This window comes from Hippopotamus amphibius, chromosome 17 (genome assembly GCF_030028045.1).
Source record: "Hippopotamus amphibius kiboko isolate mHipAmp2 chromosome 17, mHipAmp2.hap2, whole genome shotgun sequence".
NCBI classification, from domain to species: Eukaryota; Metazoa; Chordata; class Mammalia; order Artiodactyla; family Hippopotamidae; genus Hippopotamus; species Hippopotamus amphibius.
The window spans coordinates 52214486-52232286 of NC_080202.1; the positions used below are offsets into that span (position 1 = coordinate 52214486).

General features: G+C 60.8%; 2 protein-coding genes across 4 annotated transcripts; both read right to left on the reverse strand.

The window, feature by feature from the left end:
• Positions 1 to 3078: 3078 nt before the first annotated feature.
• SLC25A10 (solute carrier family 25 member 10) lies at positions 3079 to 9347 on the reverse strand. Of its 3 annotated transcripts, none has more exons than XM_057715857.1 (11): positions 9086 to 9345; positions 6949 to 7068; positions 6270 to 6384; positions 6139 to 6187; positions 5845 to 5886; positions 4919 to 4962; positions 4699 to 4769; positions 4323 to 4415; positions 3945 to 4022; positions 3398 to 3454; positions 3079 to 3247 (listed from the first exon to the last, which is right to left on the reverse strand). In XM_057715857.1, the coding sequence occupies exons 1-11, from the start codon at positions 9176 to 9178 to the stop codon at positions 3212 to 3214; spliced, it is 798 nt and encodes a 265-aa protein (XP_057571840.1). In that variant the 5' UTR covers positions 9179 to 9345; the 3' UTR covers positions 3079 to 3211. The 3 variants fall into 3 exon arrangements, with proteins under 3 accessions (XP_057571840.1, XP_057571838.1, XP_057571841.1); XM_057715855.1 differs by having other exon boundaries at positions 3079 to 3313; positions 9086 to 9343; XM_057715858.1 differs by having other exon boundaries at positions 3110 to 3247; positions 3945 to 4041; positions 9086 to 9347.
• A 3338-nt stretch (positions 9348 to 12685) lies between these two features.
• On the reverse strand, positions 12686 to 16366 carry MRPL12 (mitochondrial ribosomal protein L12). The gene is made up of 5 exons (XM_057715367.1): positions 16184 to 16366; positions 15400 to 15586; positions 15143 to 15226; positions 13172 to 13306; positions 12686 to 13074 (listed from the first exon to the last, which is right to left on the reverse strand). Exons 1-5 carry the CDS (start codon positions 16255 to 16257, stop codon positions 12958 to 12960), a joined length of 597 nt encoding a protein of 198 aa, XP_057571350.1. The 5' UTR covers positions 16258 to 16366; the 3' UTR covers positions 12686 to 12957.
• Between the last annotated feature and the right edge of the window lie 1435 nt (positions 16367 to 17801).

A 17801-nucleotide genomic window follows, 5' to 3' on the forward strand; every position in this document is an offset into this window, starting at 1 on the left:
GCATGTGTGTGGAAGGGTTCAAGCTCATTCTACTTGTGGATGTCCAAAACCATTTGTTGAAAAAAACTGTCTCTCCCTGCTGCTTTGTCTTGGCACCCTTGTTGAAACTTCTTCACAACAGACACTCATTGTGTAACTTTGTAAACTATCTTCTTTCTTTAAGGAAGAAAGGTGGAGATTGAGTCATGAAATGCTGAGCTTGCTTCCCTACCAGAGTGTGAAATCCATTGCTTCCTTACCTGGGGTCACGTGACCTGCAGGTGGGGCTGGCCCACTGCCTTGCTTACCTTCTCAGACTGGTTCTGAGCCCACACAGGAGGAGAACTCCCTGGGGAAGGGCCTTGCCCCGACCTGCCCTGACCTTCGTGCTACCCAGGGTCAGCCTCGTTTTTTCCCCTCTGTGCCCCTGTCCAGGAAGCCAGGCCTCTGCAGGGTGGGTGGGCAGGCGCTGTGCCTGAAGCCCTCCCCCACAGCCCACCTGGAAACCTAGGGTCCCTTCACTACGTTCTGCACCCCGCCCTGCAGTGCCCCACCCCAAAACCAGACAGGGCCCTTCCTCCCGCAACACCGGTCCGGGGAGCGCCACGTAAACTGGCTGAGCTGGGAGGAGGCTGATGAAATGCCAGCTTCCCACGTTGCCTGGGCACTTTTTGCAGGCAAGGAAAGAGGATCCTGGTGCTCCAAATCAAAGCAGCTTTAAGGACAGAGAATGTGGCCCCACGTGGCCAACGTTTCTGAAATTTGCTGCCTTTACAACTTGCCAGGGATCCGAGAGAAGAGGCAGGCTGCCCCAGGACCACAGTCACGTGCCCGTGCCCCTCCTGCTTTACTGCGTGGGCTCTGGGTTCCAACAGCTTCAGCGGGGCTCCAGCCTGGGCGCTGGGGCAGCATCGGGCCAGACCTGGGATGAGGTGCCCGGTGCCCCCCACCCAGGGCCCAGGAAGTCTGGCCCGCACTCTCTGTGCGTTTCCAGGCCAGTGGCTGCTTTGCGCCCAAATGCTAGGGCAGGAACTGCACTCTACACGCCGTACTGTCGCCCAGAAATGTGACCCTAATCCAGATCTATCTGCCCGTTTTAGGAAATTCACAGACGGAGGAAGGGGCCAAACCTGACAGGAGAGGCAACTGGATCAAGGACCTGGCTTATCCCACGGAGAAAGGACGGGAGGGGATGCCATCGATACAGATGTGAGTAGGAGACCTCAGCTGAGCTTGATGCAAATAAAACCAACTTGTTAACGACATGCATGTGGCAACTCGGGAAACTTAATGATGGTAACGTGGGCCATTTTGTTGCTTATGTAAAATGAGTTATTGTAGTTATGTTAGAATTTGTTTAAAGACCATTTTCAGAGACTTAAGTATTTACGTATAAATAACAGGATGTCTGGGACTTACTTCCAAATAACCCAGTGGTTGGGAAGGGTCTGTGGGATGTGGAGAACACAGGCCTGGTAAGAGCTCACAGCTGAGACTGGGGTGGGCACGTGCGTGCAGTTTGTTTTTTAAAATATTGGCTTTGTTGAGATAAGAGTGGTTTTTCAGGTTACAGAGCTGTGTAACCATCACCACAACCTAAAATCCTACTTTTTATCTGCTTGAAATGCTCCACAAGTCTCCTTGTTTCATGGCTAGGGTGTCAGAGGCACCGACATCTGAACCCACTGCCCGGGGCATCTGTCCAGTCCCCTGGCTGGGGCAGCAGGAGCCCCAGAGCAGCTTCCACCTGACCTGGGACATCAAAAGGCCTCAGGGGGGTACTCACACCAGCTCCTGCCCCAGCGTATCCGAGGGTCTGCAGCCCACAGAACCACGGTCTCCCAGCCCCTTGTGGGTTTGCTGGACCAGCATCCAAAAGCCCAGGACTCTGACTCAAGGGGCACCTCCAGGGAGACCAGCCAGCCCCGCTGGGAACTCTCAGTCCCAGGGAGCTTGTTGCACCAGGTGCTTGCTGGGAAGGGGCAGCCCTGTGGGGTCCATGGTGACCAGGATTCAGGACCTCAACACTGACCAGCCCCTCAAAGGGCATGCCCTGCTCTCCCCCCAGCCCTCTGACCAGAGGCCACCCCAGTGTACCCAGCCAGGGCTGCAGCTTCTCCTCTGCTCTGGGCCCCACCCCTCCATAAACATGAGAGCCCTCCTTAGGGGGGTGCAGAGGGTCTTACAGCTCCCAACAGCAAGGCAGTGGTTAGTGGCCTGGGCACAGAAACCAGAGAGCATTTCACCGTCCTTTATTAACATCTCTGTAGGGCGACGTGGAGCCGCTGGCCACTTGCTGGGGGGGGTGAGGTGGCACAGTGTCCAGGTGACAGGGGGAGGCAGACAGATGCAGCCCCCAGCCCCATCTGCAGGCTGCTGTGGCAGCAGTACCTGGGCAGTGGCATTTTGGCTGACCAGCTGGGGACCTTGCAGGTGACCAGTGTGTAGACAGGAGCCCCTGTGGACATGCCATTCCTGCCCAGGGAGCTGGGAGGAGACACTGCACACTCCCTGAAGACAGCAGTCGCCGCCTGGCACTTGAGCGGTTTTGGTGAAACTTAACTGTTAAAGTAACTGGTGGGGGGGGCTGGACCGGGACGGGTAGGCAGGGCCCCCGTGGGTCACACCTAGACCCTCCCTCCTGGGTATTCATTCAGCCCTGGCCTGGCAGCCATGGCGGCATGGCTACCATTGGGAATATCATAAAAGCTATGGTCCCTCTCCTGGGATCAAAGTGCACGTGCACATGTCACTTGGTGAGCGACGCTGGGGGTTCACAGCCCCCACGCCGCCACCCAGGTCCTCAGTAGGAGCTGCTGAAAGACAGTGCTGGGGGCCTTCAGGGGCTGGAGACCTCAGACCCAGCAAGCCTGGACAGCCTGCCCCTCCCAACTCCAGGCTTACCTGCCTACTTGGGGAGAAGACACTGAACCAGGGGCCTAGACACCTCCCTCCGAGGGAGTCACTGATGTGCAGGGGAGGCCGCTGGACACCAGGTGGGGAGAGCCTGGGGTGGGCGGCGGGAGGTGAGGCCAGCCGCTAGGGAGGGGACGGCGGTCATTAGGCCGGCCAGGCAGGCTGGGGCGGGGGTCCTGGGCCAGGGAGGAGGGGGCCGGAGCACGGCAGGCAGGTGCTAGGCTCAGGGCAGCGCTTCACGGCCAACCCCCCCAGGACACTGGAAGAAACGGGTGCAGGCGGCTGGGTGTAACCCAGCTGCTCCCACACGGCCACATCAGGACGGCACTTTGATGCCAAAGTGTTTGCGAAGCTGCTCCAGAAAAACAAAAGTGAGCACGGTGTGCGGCATGAGGCGGATGCCAGCAGGCACGAGGCCCTGAGGGGGAAAGCAGGAAGGATGTGAAGAGAGCCCCGGAGGGGGACCCCGGGGCCCCGCCCCCCGGCCCCGCCCCTGCGTAACCTTATAAAAGGCCAGTGGCCCAAGCTTCGCTGTCTCCATGGCGCAGTGCAGAACACCCTGCAAAAAATGCAAACGATAACGCAGTAAGATGGAAAGCTGCTTCTTGAAAGGCACGAACCCCCACCCCCGCTGCCAGTGCTGGTAGCTGCTCACTGATGGTGGGCATGAGTGTGCAAAGTGGCCTGGAAGTTCAAAGGTAAACACAGGAGGTGGGGTCAAGGGCTGCTCTGCCCGCTAACCAGGCAAAACGAGAACCTGAGCGGACGCCCAGGGCCAGGCTGACCCGCCAGGCACCCACGGTGCTTCAGCAGCTGCCGTAAAGACACAGAAGACACCGTGCGTGACAGAGGGAGCCCCGGACAGGTGCTTGGCCCCGGGCACTGGGCCTGCCGACCTGCACCGCGAACCACACACAGGGCCCAGGCTGCGGCAGGCCTGATGGCAACCGGGAGGGCCACGGTCACGGGTGGAGGAGCACAGCCTCATCCACACCCTGGCACAGGGACACAGGCTCACCTGGCAGCCGCAGGGCAGGGCCCCCACTCACCCGATACTCGCCCTTGGCGTTCATCAGCCGGGTCTTCAGCACGTCCAGGGGCTGGCACAGGAACGTGGCACATCCACCCTGCAGGGCAGGTCGTCACCTACGGGTCTGCCAGGCAGGGCAGGTGGGCACCCCTCCCCACCCTGCCAACAGGCCCGTCCCGGACCCCCGGGAGGTGTCCCCAGGGCCGTGGGGGACAACAGGAACAGTCCCGGCCTGGGTTGTGAGGGATCCCCGGTGCCCACTCCTGCGGCCTGGGAGGGGCAGCTACCAGACTCACCAAAGCCTCCTGCCGTTCTGAGCCCACGCTCATCCCAGGCACCCTCAGCTCCCAAGGCTGGTCAGGGCACCCCCACCCCCCACCGCACCCCGGCCACTCACCGCAATGAAGCTAGCAATAAAGTGAGTGAAGATGCTGTCAGACAAGTACCCCGTGCTGAGGACGAGCTGCTTGGCTTGGTCATAGCAGGACAGCTGTTGGGGGGCAGGGGTGGTCAGGGCCGGAGGGACAGCCCCCAGCTTGGGGGAAAGCAGACGGGACCCACTACGCCAGCTGGACTGGCCAAGTCCCCGCTCGGTGAGTCATCTACCGTCACCACACCCAGGCAGACAGCAAGGCCCAGGCCTGCCTGAGCCCATTCCCTCCCCCACCCACCCATGCGTGTTCATGCCCCCTGCCTTCCTCTGTGACCTCGCAGAGGGCTGAGGCCAGGGCCCCCAGATGCTGCCTGAGTCCCACCCCCAGCGGAAGCCCCACCTGGCCCACAGTGACCAACATCCCTCGACTGGATGCCATGGTTGCGCCTGAGAACAGCTTCTTCAGACCCTCTGTCGGGGGAAGGGGAGAGGTTGGGTGCCCATCCCAAACCCCTGCGGCCTCCCCCCACGTCCTTAAGAATGCGCCCCCCAGGCCCACTCCTGGGTCCCAGCTGCAGGCTGCCCCAGGCCCCCACCACGCAAAGGACCTCCCCTCTTACCTTCTCGGGCCACGCGGTACAGGCCGTCCAGGGCATGGGCGTAGCTGCCGGGGGACAGAGTGGGCCCGTGTGAGGCTCTCCCTGACCACTGGCTCCCACGGGAAGGTCCTTACCATGAAGAGCCATGCACCCATCACAGGCCAGGAGGAACTCAAAGTGTCACAGGAGCCAGAGGACAATGGCCTTTTCTGACAGCTCAGAGCTGTCTCCCTGCTCAGGGGACCCCAGGGCCTGAAGATCCCCCGAGTTCCACAGAAAAACACTCCCCCTAGGGGGCTGCCAGCTGTGAGGCTGGTCCTGTCTGCAGGCCATGACTAAGGGTGGGAGGATGGGACACCCAGGTGGGCCCCCTTCCCACCTGCTCACTCATTCCTCCTTCCCCAGGGCCTATGCTCCAGTCAAAGAGTGGACAATGGGAACACCTGAAGCCACGTTTCTCCCTCAACTGCCTGATGCCAATGCCCGGGGTTTAACCACAGCATCAGTCCATAAACAGGGCCTCAGAGTCCACACTGTCTTAGATTTCACCCAAGATGGTGTTTTTATCATGAAAACAACCACCCAGCTGCCAAACCCTTCTGAAGACTAAAGTCACTTTAACTTCTACACCACCCTCCATGCCAACATGCACAGGGGCGAGAGGAAGCAGAGACTGACCAGCCCCTGCCCATCGCCCAGTCCAGCCCCAAACCCCTGGGTCCTCCCACAGGGGAAGAACCCAGAGGTCCTGGAAGTCCCCTCAGGATTCCAGAACAGACACACGCAATGTATGTTTCCAAAAGCCATCAGCCACCCAGCCTGCTCCACAGGACCCCACAGGTGTGGTGGCCTGCTGGCGTCCCCACTGGGTCCCAGCAGAGCTGCTCGGGGTGGGGGGGTCTTCTCGGCCCCCTCCCTGAAAGTGCTGGGCACATTGTGCTACTCACTTTCGGCGCTGATTCTGGGGCAGCTTCATGTCATTCTGCATCCTGAAACAAGCAGAGGGTTCGGGGTGGCACAGCCAGACATCCCACCGACCCCAGGGGGTGTCAGGGGCTCCCCCTGGCAGTGAACAGCTGGCCCCGCTTGGGGCTGTCACACCACAGCCTCAGTGCTCCCCCCACCGCCCTGGACCCCGAGGCTGGAGCGGCTTGTTCCAGGCTGAACACACTGAGACCCCAGCCAGTGAGCCCGGCCCCGCCAGGGGACAGCAAGACCCCGGCCTCAAGGACCACGCTGACCTGACGTTGACCATGTCCGCAGGGGTCCCCACGAAGCCACCGATGCAACCTGGCATGATATCCAACACATGACCACGGGCAATACCCCCCGCCCCACCTGCCCCCCCGCCCCCCGCCCCCCGGCTGCTTACCGCTGATGGAGCCCAGCAGCACCTTCTTATAGAAGGGCAGGGGGCCCTCGCTGCCCTTGGTCACCTGGTCCCGCACGGTCTCATAGATGGCAAACCGTGTCAGGGAGTAGGTCATCTGGGGAGAAGGGGCCCAGCTCAGAGAGTGCGGGTGGAGAGACAGTGCTGGGCAACCCCCATCCCCGGCCCTCCGGTGCATGGTCGTCCCCACGTGGACACAGGGACACCCAGGGGCCTTCCGGAGGCCACAAGCAGCTAAGCCAATTCACAAACCCAGGGCTGGCTGAGTCCAGGCCCCGCACGCTCCTCTTCCCCTGCTTTGCTCCTGCCAGCCTGTTTCCCCATCTTTAGGTGGAAGTTTCAGGCTGGCTGTGAGAGCAGGGCCGATCCTGTCCAAGGCAGAAGCACAACCCACACCACCATGCCCTGTGCCCACCCTGGCGGCTGCTGGCTCCCTGGGCCCTGTGGTTCCTTCCTTAAAGGCAGCCTGGAAAAGGAGAAAGTAGCTTCCACGCCCACAGGGCCCCAGAGTGGGCAGGAGGCGCGACTGGCCTGGGGGAGGCCAGCAACCCCTCTGCCTCCTTGGGCTGAGTGTGGGCTCTGGGATCAAGCCCTAAGGGACCCCTGGCCGTGAGTCCCACCCACCCACGACCCCGGGAGGTGGGGAGCCCCCCAGAGGTACCTGTCTACACAGGGAGGCGCTCAGCCCGTTGTAGAGCGCCAGGACGCCGTCGGAGCGCACCACCTGCAGCGCCATGCCCGTCATGCGCAGCTTCACCTCCTGCTGCGTCTGCAGGTGCACCTGTGGGGAAAGGGGGCCTCGCCCGCTCAGAACCCTGCCCACCTAGAGCCCACCTGGGCCAGCTCCGTTCTGAGCCCTTCCCCACAATCTTCCACCTTAACGTGCTGAGCCTGTGGGCCAAGGGCTACCAGCACCTGCATTTAGAGACAGGAAACTGAGGCCTCCTGAGGGCACCAGCTTGGTAGTGGAGCCGGGAGTCTGTGTCCTCGCCCAGCACAACCTCTGTTCTACACCATCGTCTCAAAAGAGACAATACCAGCCGACAGGTGAGCCCAATTCCACCTGCCTTGGGGCAGAGTGATCAGCCCCATCCTTTAGATGAGGACCCTGGGTGACTCCAGAGCCCCACTTTGCAGCCAAACCCGCCTCTAGAGAAGGACACAGTTAGGGGACTCAGAGACGACCTCAAGAAGACTTGGAAGAGGCAGGTGGGAATCTGAGGGGCACATAGGGGTAAGGGCGCCTTGGAGTCCATCCCTGCACCATTCTCTCCGGCCCAGTCATGTCCTGGCTGGATCCGCTGGGGCAAGTTACTGACTCTGCTGCCTAAGTTTCTCTCAGTGTGCTGTGAACCAGGGAAAAGAGGGCCATGGGCCTGGGGGCAGGGTGGCCACACAGCACCCCCCTGTGCAGGTGAGAAGCCACTGTGAGGGTTCAGCCAAGACGTGGAGCAAAGGGAGACATCAAGAAGCTTTAAGATACTATCTCCAAAGAAAACGCCGAGAAAAGTAAAAACCTTGGCTAGGGCTTCCCCTGCTGGAGGCCTCCATGGCTGCCTGCGCTGTCCGCTGCACCCCAGCACAGGGCCACGTGCTCCACTGGCCAGAGGGCGGCCACATTCCTGTGGCTGCCTGCCGCCCAGACCTCCACCCCCACCCCAAGGGCTCTGCAGCAAAACAGCACCTAGGGGGTGGGGCAAAGGGCAGTGACGCCCACAGGAGCCTTGGACAAGGGACAAGCGACTCTAGGCTGGCCTGGGGTCAGGGAGGGCTCCAAGAGTCCCTGAAGGCTGTGTCCAGGCTGGGTCTCTCCGGGGAGAGACAGTGAGTCTGACCCTCCAGGGCCTGCGGGGGTGGGGGGTGGGGGCGCAAAGGAACCTGCCTGGGCACCCAGAAAGTAAAACAAAACAGGGGCGAGAAGGGGTTCCTCTTTCTACAAACCAAAAAGCACCTTCCTACCTGACCCTGCTCTGCCAGACCACGTCACAGGCCTCTCCCAGGTCTCTGAAATGCCGGAAAGGCTACCAGCTTCAGCCCCACCCCCACCCCCACATCTACTAATCCTGCCTTTCCTGGTGGCCAGGCTGAAGCTTCAGGGATGGCCGGCTCAGCCCAGGACACAGGTGCCAATCCCTCCCAGGAGGCCAGTGTGGGGTGCAGGGTGCTCTGGTTGGGGATGAGGAACGGGGTGGCCAGGTGGCTGCCCTCGCCAACAGGCCCCACAAGACCACAGCTCAGGTTCCCTGGACCAGGGCCCACTGGCCAGAATATGCTTTGTGCCTCTCACCCTTCTTTTGTCGTTTGTGGTGAGAAAAGGGCAGAAAACTGGCCTCCCTCAAGGGACAAGGGAAGCTCTGTCTTATTCTGCCCCACAAGCATTAAAAAAAAATGCAGAAAGAGTGTGACTGCTTCTCGCTGGGAGAAACGATCACTCTCATTGGGCAGGGCCTGCATGCGAGCCTGGGATCATGGTTTCCAGGTGCCCAGGCCACCCCCTCCCAGGAAGAAGCAGCCCAAAGCTGGGGTGCCGGCCACACCTCTCCTCCGTCTCCCTGTGTGTGTGCTGGGCACCCACTAGGCAGAGGTGGCGCGTGGTCCTGCCGGGGTGCCGACGGCTGAGCTCGGAGAACCACCTCCTCAACGTGTCAGCCGAGTGTCCTCAAAAGTGCGGGGAAAGTGGCTCAGAGAGATCAAGGGACCAGACCAAGGTCACACAGGTAGCAGAGCCGGGGCCAAGGAGCACCTCCGCCGCCCGCTCCACGCAGAGACTCCCGGATGGGCCCCCCCGCCGCGCTCACCTTGAGCAGGTCCAGCGGGTGCGTGCAGCAGGCGGCCCCGCACGACGCCAGCCCACCGAAGTACCAGCGCGACACGCGCGTCTCGGTCGCCATGGCCCGGACGCTGCTGCCGCCGCTGCTGCAGGGGAGCGCAGGTGCCCGGCCCCGACCTGGCCCGTTAAGCCCGGACACCGGGCCGGCCCCAGCCCCTGCTCCGCCCCGGCCCCGCCCCGCCCGGGTCCGGCCCGCCCCGGCCGGATCCCCGCCGCCCGCCGCCCGCCGCCCGCCGCCCGCCGCCCGCCGCCCGCCGCCCGCCGCCCGCCGCCCGCCGCGCGTTCAAAGGTCTGCCGGCCGCCCGCGCCCCGCACAGCCAATGCGCCCGCGCGGCCCGGGGGCGGGTCCTGAGAGGCGGGTCCTGTAAGACCCCGCCCCGAGCCCGGAGGCGGGTCCCGCGCCTTAAAGCGGCTGCGGCCCGGCAGGCCAGCCGGGCGGGCCCCACCGAGCCGCTTCGGGGTCCCCCACGGGCCCGGCCGCGCAGACCGCCGGGAGCCTGCCGGGTGGACCTCCCTCACTCCCTCCAGGGACCTGCGTCCTCCCTTACGCTGCGCCGGCCAGCCCGCGGGGCCGCCCCGGCGCCTAGGGCACGTCTGCGAAGGTCACGGCCCGAGTGGCCTGGACGCTCTGCCAGCCCCCACCCCTCTTAGAGGCCTGCCTCCCGCAAGTGCCCCGCCCCCGCCGCGGCCCGGAACTTGCACCCAGTGTCCCACCCTCGGGGCGCAGGCCCCGGGACGCGTACAGCTGCTAGAGGCAGCGGGAAACCTCCTTGGGACCAACCTGAAGATTACACGGAAACTAGGGACAAAGGCAATTCGGAGAGACTAGCCGCCCAGCCCACCCACCCCTCCCGGAACTCCAGCCAAGTCCAGCCTTTAGGCCTGCTCTGACCAGCCCCAGGCAACCACCCTGAGGTGGCCTAGGAGAGGGGTTCTGGGCGTGGGGGCGCAGGCTCTGGGAGGCAGCAATCAGCAAACTGCCTGCCCCGGCCTGGCCCCAGCAGGAGACGCACACGTCCCAGCAAACCGGAAGTGCAGGTGTGCTCCTAGCCCAAAGGCGTCCCTGCCAGGCACGGAAATCCGAGACCCTATGACCGCTTTTGGGCGGGGCCCCATGGATCTCAGGGGTGGCAGAGCCAGAAACCCCTGTACTAGTCAAGGACCTATGTACTGCTGTCCCAGCTTGGCCACTGCCGCCTCCACCAAAGGAGAAGGGTGAGAGCCATTGGGGAAACAACTCCTTGCCCTATGAATAACGAGTCCAGCCTGGCCTCTGAGCACCCAGGGATTCTCTGTCAGAGGCATAAGGTGCCTGAGCAAACCCTGCTGTCTATTTGCCTAAAGCGGCCACCTGGAGACTAAGGGAACTGTGTCTTCCAGAACCCCAGGGGGCCTCTGACCCCTGTCATCAACTGGGAACTTGAACAGCTGGCTGCAGAGATTTCCAGCCCAGAAATGACCAGGAGCCCGGGGTGGGGCTAGGGGTAGTGCTATGCTGAACAGGCACTCGGAAATGTGGGAGGAATCCTGGAAAATGGGAATTTCCCCAAGACTGGCGCACCCTTTGTAGAAAAAAGTGGATTTTGCAAACTATAAGTCAAGGTACTCAGAAAGATCCCAAATTCTCAAATGGATTCTATAGATTTGTGCATAAGTCTGAGAGGGTGATGGGGAGGCAGGGCAAGGGCTTACGGACAGGGATCTGGTGTCTGTGCTGTGGCATTTACACATTTCCTCTTGGTGCCTGGGCAGGGAGGAAGGAGCCAAGTGGGTGGCCTGGCAGACGCCAGGGTCCCTGGAATTGGTAGGGAGGGGGCTGGGGTGGGCGTGTCTATGGGGGTGAGTCAGCTTGGGATCTCCCACTGCTGTGTCTTCTATGACCATTTCATGAGCCTGGACGAAAGCCAATTCCTACCAGGCTCCGAAGAGATCTTTTAAGGGTCTTGCGTGGGTACCAGCAGGGCAACTCAGGACGTCCAGAAGACCCACCTCCCAAAGCCAAGCCTAAGGGCCAAGTGGGCTCCAAGGACCCAGGGCAATCCCTAGCAGCACACTCCACCGATTTCCAGGTCTGAGACACTTTAGGGCCATCTACAGGCTGGAGCAGATCAGGGGGAGCTGGAGGGGCCAGGACCCCCGACAGGAGGCCTGGGACAGGGAGCGGTCTGGGAAGGGAAGGCCCAGGATCTTCACAGCGCCTTCAGGTAGGACTCTGAAGAGAGGTGGGAGCACCATGGCAGCATCCCATCTGTCATAAGCAAGGTGGGAGAAGTCCCTGAGGTGCAGCCACCCCCAGCAAGGCCAGCATGGAACAGAGGACCCCATCCTTGAGGACTGGGGCGAGGGGAGCCCCAGCCGTTACCCCAGCTGCCCTGGAAAGACGGAGGGGCTCCAAGCACACGCAGCCTTTCCAGGTCAGCGGCAGGGGGTGCTGTGACCACACAGGCCTGGACTGGGGGGTGTCCCTGAGCCAGGACCACTCCCTGCCCCTAGAAAAAGGCAGCAGGGTCAACAGGCCACACCCCACGCCAGGTAGCTGACAGTCCCCTCTGCTAAAAGGCACACGCAGGGATCTGCTGCTAGCCAGTCATTAACCTCACAGGCCACAGGCTTGGCCAGTGGGGCTCTGGTCAGGGGGCTGCCTCCCTGCTCCTCAGACCCTTCCTACCATGAGGGCCAGCAGGGAGCATGTCCTTGGGGAGGACACCTAGGTGGTGTGGGGGACACAGGGCACACCCACCCGGGAGCCTGGCAGCTCCCGGGGCCTATCCTGACCCATCCCACACAGAGGGTGGCATTCCCAGATGCAGTGAACCTTCTGGTCCTGCAGAGCCAAGAGAGGGGGCTCCAGGTGGGACCTGGACACCCAAGCCAGAGAGGGTGGGCCCCCATGGGTCACAGGAACTATGTGCCTCCCCACAGCAGACACTCAAAAAAACCCTGCAGCCGCCTGCCCTCCCGCTCTGCCCAAAGCCCCAGGGGCCTCCTGCCACGGGCCAGTGAGGAAGGAATCCACCACCCCCTCCCAGGCTCTGCTGAGATGGCGATTCCCCAAGAGAAGGAGGCCAAGGGTCCTTGGAGAAAGAGGGCTCTAGGCAGGGCCTGCAAGCTCGGGCAGCCACCGCCATCTGTAAGCTCCACGCTGGCACCAGGCCACCTCCCTCACCTCACCCCTGGCTCCATGACACAGCTCACTGAGCCTCCTCTAAGGGAGCAGCTGACATCCCAACTGCTGCAGGGTTGCAAAGCACACCCTCCTGCCTGCTGGGCAGCCTCTCACAGGGCTGCTGTGCCCATCTATGATACACCCCACTCCCACCTACCCAGACCAGGGGCTGCATGTGCTGTTGAAGACCACCAATATTTAAGGGCAAGGAGTTCCACAGGTGCCCACACCAGCTCCCAGGTGAAGATATGGTACCAGCCACACAGCAGCTGTGGCCCCCGTAAGCAGGATGGGTGACACCCAGAGCCCGCTGGGCTGCCTCTGGGCCACTGCCTGCGGTGGGGTCTCAGAAGACAGCCCCTTGCATGTGGTGCCCACCCGACAAACAACTCTGCACACATGGCCTGGACGATGCATTTTTCCCAGCGGCCACAGAGGGGTGAGTACACTCCTGGTAGGTTCTAGAGTCCTCCCTGGGGCTGCACAGGCAGTGGCTGTCCCTCCCTCCCCATCTCAGCAGGTCCATCCGTCTGTCCCAGGACGGAGTTGGCCACGTGGTGCGGGTGCCCAGTTCTGCTCTGAGGCTGCTCCATCCGCTGAGCCTGGGTGCTGGGCACGGAGCAGGTAGAGCCCGACTTGGGGCCCTGGACCCCTGTCCACAGTCCTCTGGGCGGCTACTCCAGGACCACGGTGCCGCCCACTGCCTCCAGGGCCGCCTTGATCTTCTCGGCCTCAGCCTTGGCCACATTGGCTTTGATTTCCTGAGGCAGGGATTCCACCAGCTTCTTTGCCTGCCAGAGAGCAAAGTCAGAATGCGGCCTGGGCCTGCGTGGGCCTGAGAGCTGCCAGTGATGGTGGGAGAGGGCTGTGCGGTGCACAGAGCCTCACCTGGACGAGGTTGATGCCCTGGACGTAGTTCTTGATTTCCTTGATCAGCTTCACCTTGTCCACAGGGTTGGCCTCTGTCAGGCGGACGGTGAAATGCGTCCGTTCTTTTTGTTTGGGGATGTCTTCTTCTGCTGCCTAGGGGAGGGAAGGAGAAAGTGGGCAGCAAGGTCAGAACGGACAGGGTGAAGCAAGCAGATTCACTCCGGGGCCCTGTCCTGTAAGCCCAAAGGCAAGGCCCAGGCCAGCCACCTGGCAAAGCCTACGATTTCAGTGGAGGCCACAGCGGGCTAGGCGGGCCCAGGCTGCCCAGCTAGGTGCTCTCCCTCCCTCACCCGCTCCACTCCATCTCTCCAGGCTGCTCTGAAACTGCCTTCTGCCCTCACCACCCAGCACTCTCGTTTTCTTGTCCTTTAAAAAATTATAATTTAGGAAACAAGGAAGAATAACACCAAAAGTGCTTTGCAGATAAAATAACGCTACAGAAAGCAGTCCTGGTGCAATCATCAGCCAAGCCCAAGGTTACACATACTGATGACAAATGTACAACCAGCTTCAGCTCCACCAAGTGACCAGCAACGGGACGACCGGGCGTGACAGAGCTCCTGCCATCACAAGTGAAGACTGCAGCATCCCCAGAGCAGGGACCACGTGGCCCAACAGCCTGGGGCAGTCCTGGTTTGGGTCTGCTGCCTAATTATTAGCAGCACCTCCTTTATTCTTAAAAGCGCTCGAGTTTAGACAACAAGTTACACAGTAATTCTCTCTCTCCTTGTGCCCCAAGTGTTCAGACTGTAAAGCCACCTTCCAGGTCACGGTGTGAGGAGGAGTGTGGACGATGCTGGTGGAACCATCAGACACATCTAGGACATGGGACGCTCCACAGGACCCCTGACCTGGTTTCCTCAGTAGGTGATGGCTGGGGGAAGGGGGTTGAGGGCAGCGACCAAGATTTAAGAGGCCAACAACCGAATGCAACACACAGACCTTGTTTGGATTTGAGTAAATCGACTGTTTTAAAGAAAGTCTGGAACCATTCAGTTGGCCAAAAAACTCGTTCAGGTGTTTCCATAACAGCTTACAGAAAAACCCAAGTGAACTTTTTGGCCAACCTAATAATAGCAAAAACTTGAAGGTGCTGAGATAGGAAACCCTGCTCTTTGCATCTGTTGTGCAAACAGCTCACGGCAACGTAAGGAATCACCCGTGCTTTCAGAGATGGATGCTGGGGCACACGAAGTGCAACAGATCAGAAATCACCAGGTTTCAAGGAACAGGTGAAGCAAATATGGCAGAACATTTATAATTATTAAGACTAGGAGGTGGATATACAGAAAACTGTGTTATTAATTCTCCTTGTGGATAAAGTTTGAGATTTTTTTATAACAAAAATTGCAAAAAACCCAAACCAAACCAAACCCAAAATTAGCTTGTGGATTCAAGTCTTCTGTTTTCCGCAAAGAGACCCAAACTTGCCCCAGCCACCCAGAGGATGGAGCTGCCCCGCACCTCCTGCACTCTCTGCTCCAGACCAACATGCTCCATGGCCCACATGCCTGCCATCCCTCTGCCTTGCCTCAATTCCTCAAGTTTTCCCTCAGAGTCACCTCCTCTTGCAGCCTTCCTTGAAACTGTAACCCTCCTCCTCCCTTAAGCGTCTTCCTTATTCTTTTCCCCATTCTGTTTGATAGTTTCTTTTTTTCTTGTTTTCTCTCCTTTGGCTGTTCCCCTCCACTAGAAATGTGATCTTTATGTGGGCAGGGACCTGCACATCCTTGGCAGGGAGGAGGTCCCAGGGAGGCTGCAGGGGCGCCCACAGCAAGAAAGCACATACAGACCCACAGGGTGTATTTGGTTGATGCAAGACCCAGATGAGGGATGAGGAGAAAAACCTGGCTATGTGAGGTGAGGCAAGATGACAGCTGAACACAAGAGAAACACCTCTTTGTGCACAGGGCCCCGGCCTGATCTCACCTCGGGGGCAGCTGTGGCAGGGGCAGCACCAGGCACCACGCCACCCATCGGCATGAACCCAACATCCTGGATCTTCAATGTTTTCTGCAGGGACAGAGAAGGGCAGTTTCAGGAGCTGGCCATCACACCCAGACACGCTGAGGGACACGCCTGGCAAGATCCTTGCATTCACAGAGCACCCTTTGGACAATTTAGCAAACTCCCAAATACCCCAGGAAGGGGCCCCAGACCTCCCTGCCCAGCCTGAGCCACGATACCTTCAGGAGCTCGTTGAGGTCTGAGATCTCCAGCAGCGTGAGGCTGGCAATGTCCTGGACCAGCTGCTGGATCTTGGGGGGGTACTCCTTGGGGGCATTATCCAGGGGGGCACCAGCGAGGGCCTCCCCCCTCCGATGGCTGCTGCATCTCATCAGCCGCACGGCGCACACATGAGGTACCTGTTGCCTAACCCCCATTCAAACAGAGCTGTCAGCCTGGCACTGGCAGGTGACACACGCCAGGCAGGTAGGTGCCATGAGCTCAGAAGATCTAGCTTCTTGGTCCCAACTCAGGTTCTCAGGCTCCGGGGTCCACGTGGATAACAAAGGGACTTCTCAGCTACTTTATGTCCTTCAAAGGGCCTTAGAAACCCACATAACTGTTTACAGACACGCTACCCACGTTGTTTCCGGCGTGGATGAACCACCAACGCATGGAGACAAGGCAATCACTTGAATGCATTTTACGGCACAAAGCCTTTCAGAACCTGGGGTCCCTGGCGATAGAACGCCAAATCCACTCATGGGAGTCCTACCACGTCACTGTGCTACCGGGGAAACTAAGGCTCGGAGAAAAGCAGGGACCGGTCCAAGGTCACCCGTGGCCACCCGGAACTACTAACGCCTCGCGCACTTAGGGGATCGTGAGGCGGGGAACCCCGTAGGGACTCGTCGAGTCGGGGGGTGGCTCCTCGCCCGCAGACGCCGCCCCGACCTGCACCCTCAGTGCCCGGCCGAGTGCCCTACCCTGCCCACCTGCCCGACCCTCGACGGCCCGCGGTACCTGGCGAGGCGGAGTGCAGCGGCTCTAAGCCCGAGACACGGCCCCCAGAGGAGGCTTGCGGCCGCCTGCAGCATCGCTCCTCAAGCGAGAAGGTCACACGCGGCTCCCAGCAGGCGGGACGCTCTAGCCGCCAGGACCGCCGAGCGTACGCGCTGGGGAGGACGCTCTAGCCGCCAGAACCGCCGAGCATAAGCTCTGAGGAGGGCGCTCTAGCCGCCAGGACCGCCGAGCATACGAGTTGGGGAGGACGCTCTAGCCTCACCTCGATTTGCCTCCTCTCGCTCCCCGAGATTACCCAGAAGGCGACGGGCGGCACAGGCGCAGAGCCTCGTTAGCAGCGGCCGCGGCGGCGGCCGGCAGGGGCCTTCTCCCCCCACCCACGCGGACAGTCGAAGGAAGCCTGGAGGAGGCTGAGCCCGGGTCTGTCTGAGTCGGGGAGGCGGGCTGGACCCCCGGGCAGTCTCAGTAGGGACGACTAGCCGAGACCTTGCCCTGTTGGACGGCGCAGTAACGTCTGCACCCGAACCCGGACTTGTGACGTTTGCGCTGCAGCAGGGCGGGCTCGAGGGTCTCCAATGACCTTCCTGGGTAGGTCCGTCCGGGGGTCTGGCCGCCCGCGATCTGTGGTCACCTGGCGGGAGGAGCGTCCCTGCCCTCTGGGCAGCCTTATTCTCGGTTGCCTCCTGTACCTAAACGACTGCTTTTCCGGCCAGCACGGGAGCACGTTTTGTTCTTCCGGCCTGGCCGCCCCTGGAGCGAGGCTGCCGGCCTCCGCCTGGACCAGACGCACAGCGAGCTCGGGACTCTGCTTATGGCGTCTGCTAAGGGTTGTGATTGAGCCCGGAAGGGGTCAAAGATGGGGTCCTGGGAGAAGAGAATTTGTCAGCCTGGGCTCTGTCTCTAGCTCCCAAAATGCTCTGCACTTCTGCTGCTTAGTGCAACTCCCAAACATCTGGCACGTGGAGTGTCCCCAGCCCTTAAGGTCCTGGGGCCTTTGCTCTTGAAATACAAGGGAGTGGAGGGAGGGGACTTTACTGGTGGTCCAGTGGTTAAGACTCCACGTTCCCAATGCAGAGGGCTGGGGTTCCATGCCTGGTCAGGGAACTAGAGCCCCAATTCTGCAATGAAAACCCTGCGTACTGCAACTAAGACCCTGTGCAGGCAAATAAACAAATGTTGAAAAATAAATGCAACGGGCATTCCCCCTCCCTGCTCTCCGAGAAGCCACAGATGATTTCCTGAGAGACCGGGCAGAACAGCCCTGACTTTAGGTCAAAGCAAGAAGGCAGGGCTGCCCTCCACCCAGTACCTCTGTGATCCTGGCCCTTCTTTGACCTGAGCTCTGTGCCTATTACACCAGCCCATTTCTTCAGAGAAAAGCTAACATGGGGGTCACTTAAGAAGTTTGCACAGTTAAAAGTCTGCAGTGTTCTGAACTCTGGACGCGAGAGGCTGTGAGTCTGTGTTGCCTTAAACGTTTTCTCCGAGGCTACAACTAGCAGCGCAGACTCAGACTAGAGCTGGGGGCCCACACATCCCTCCCAGGAGTCAGTGCAGCACAGGGCTGGGTGGAGGGAGTACAACTCCTCGGTGCTCAGTCTCCAGCAGATCTTGAGGC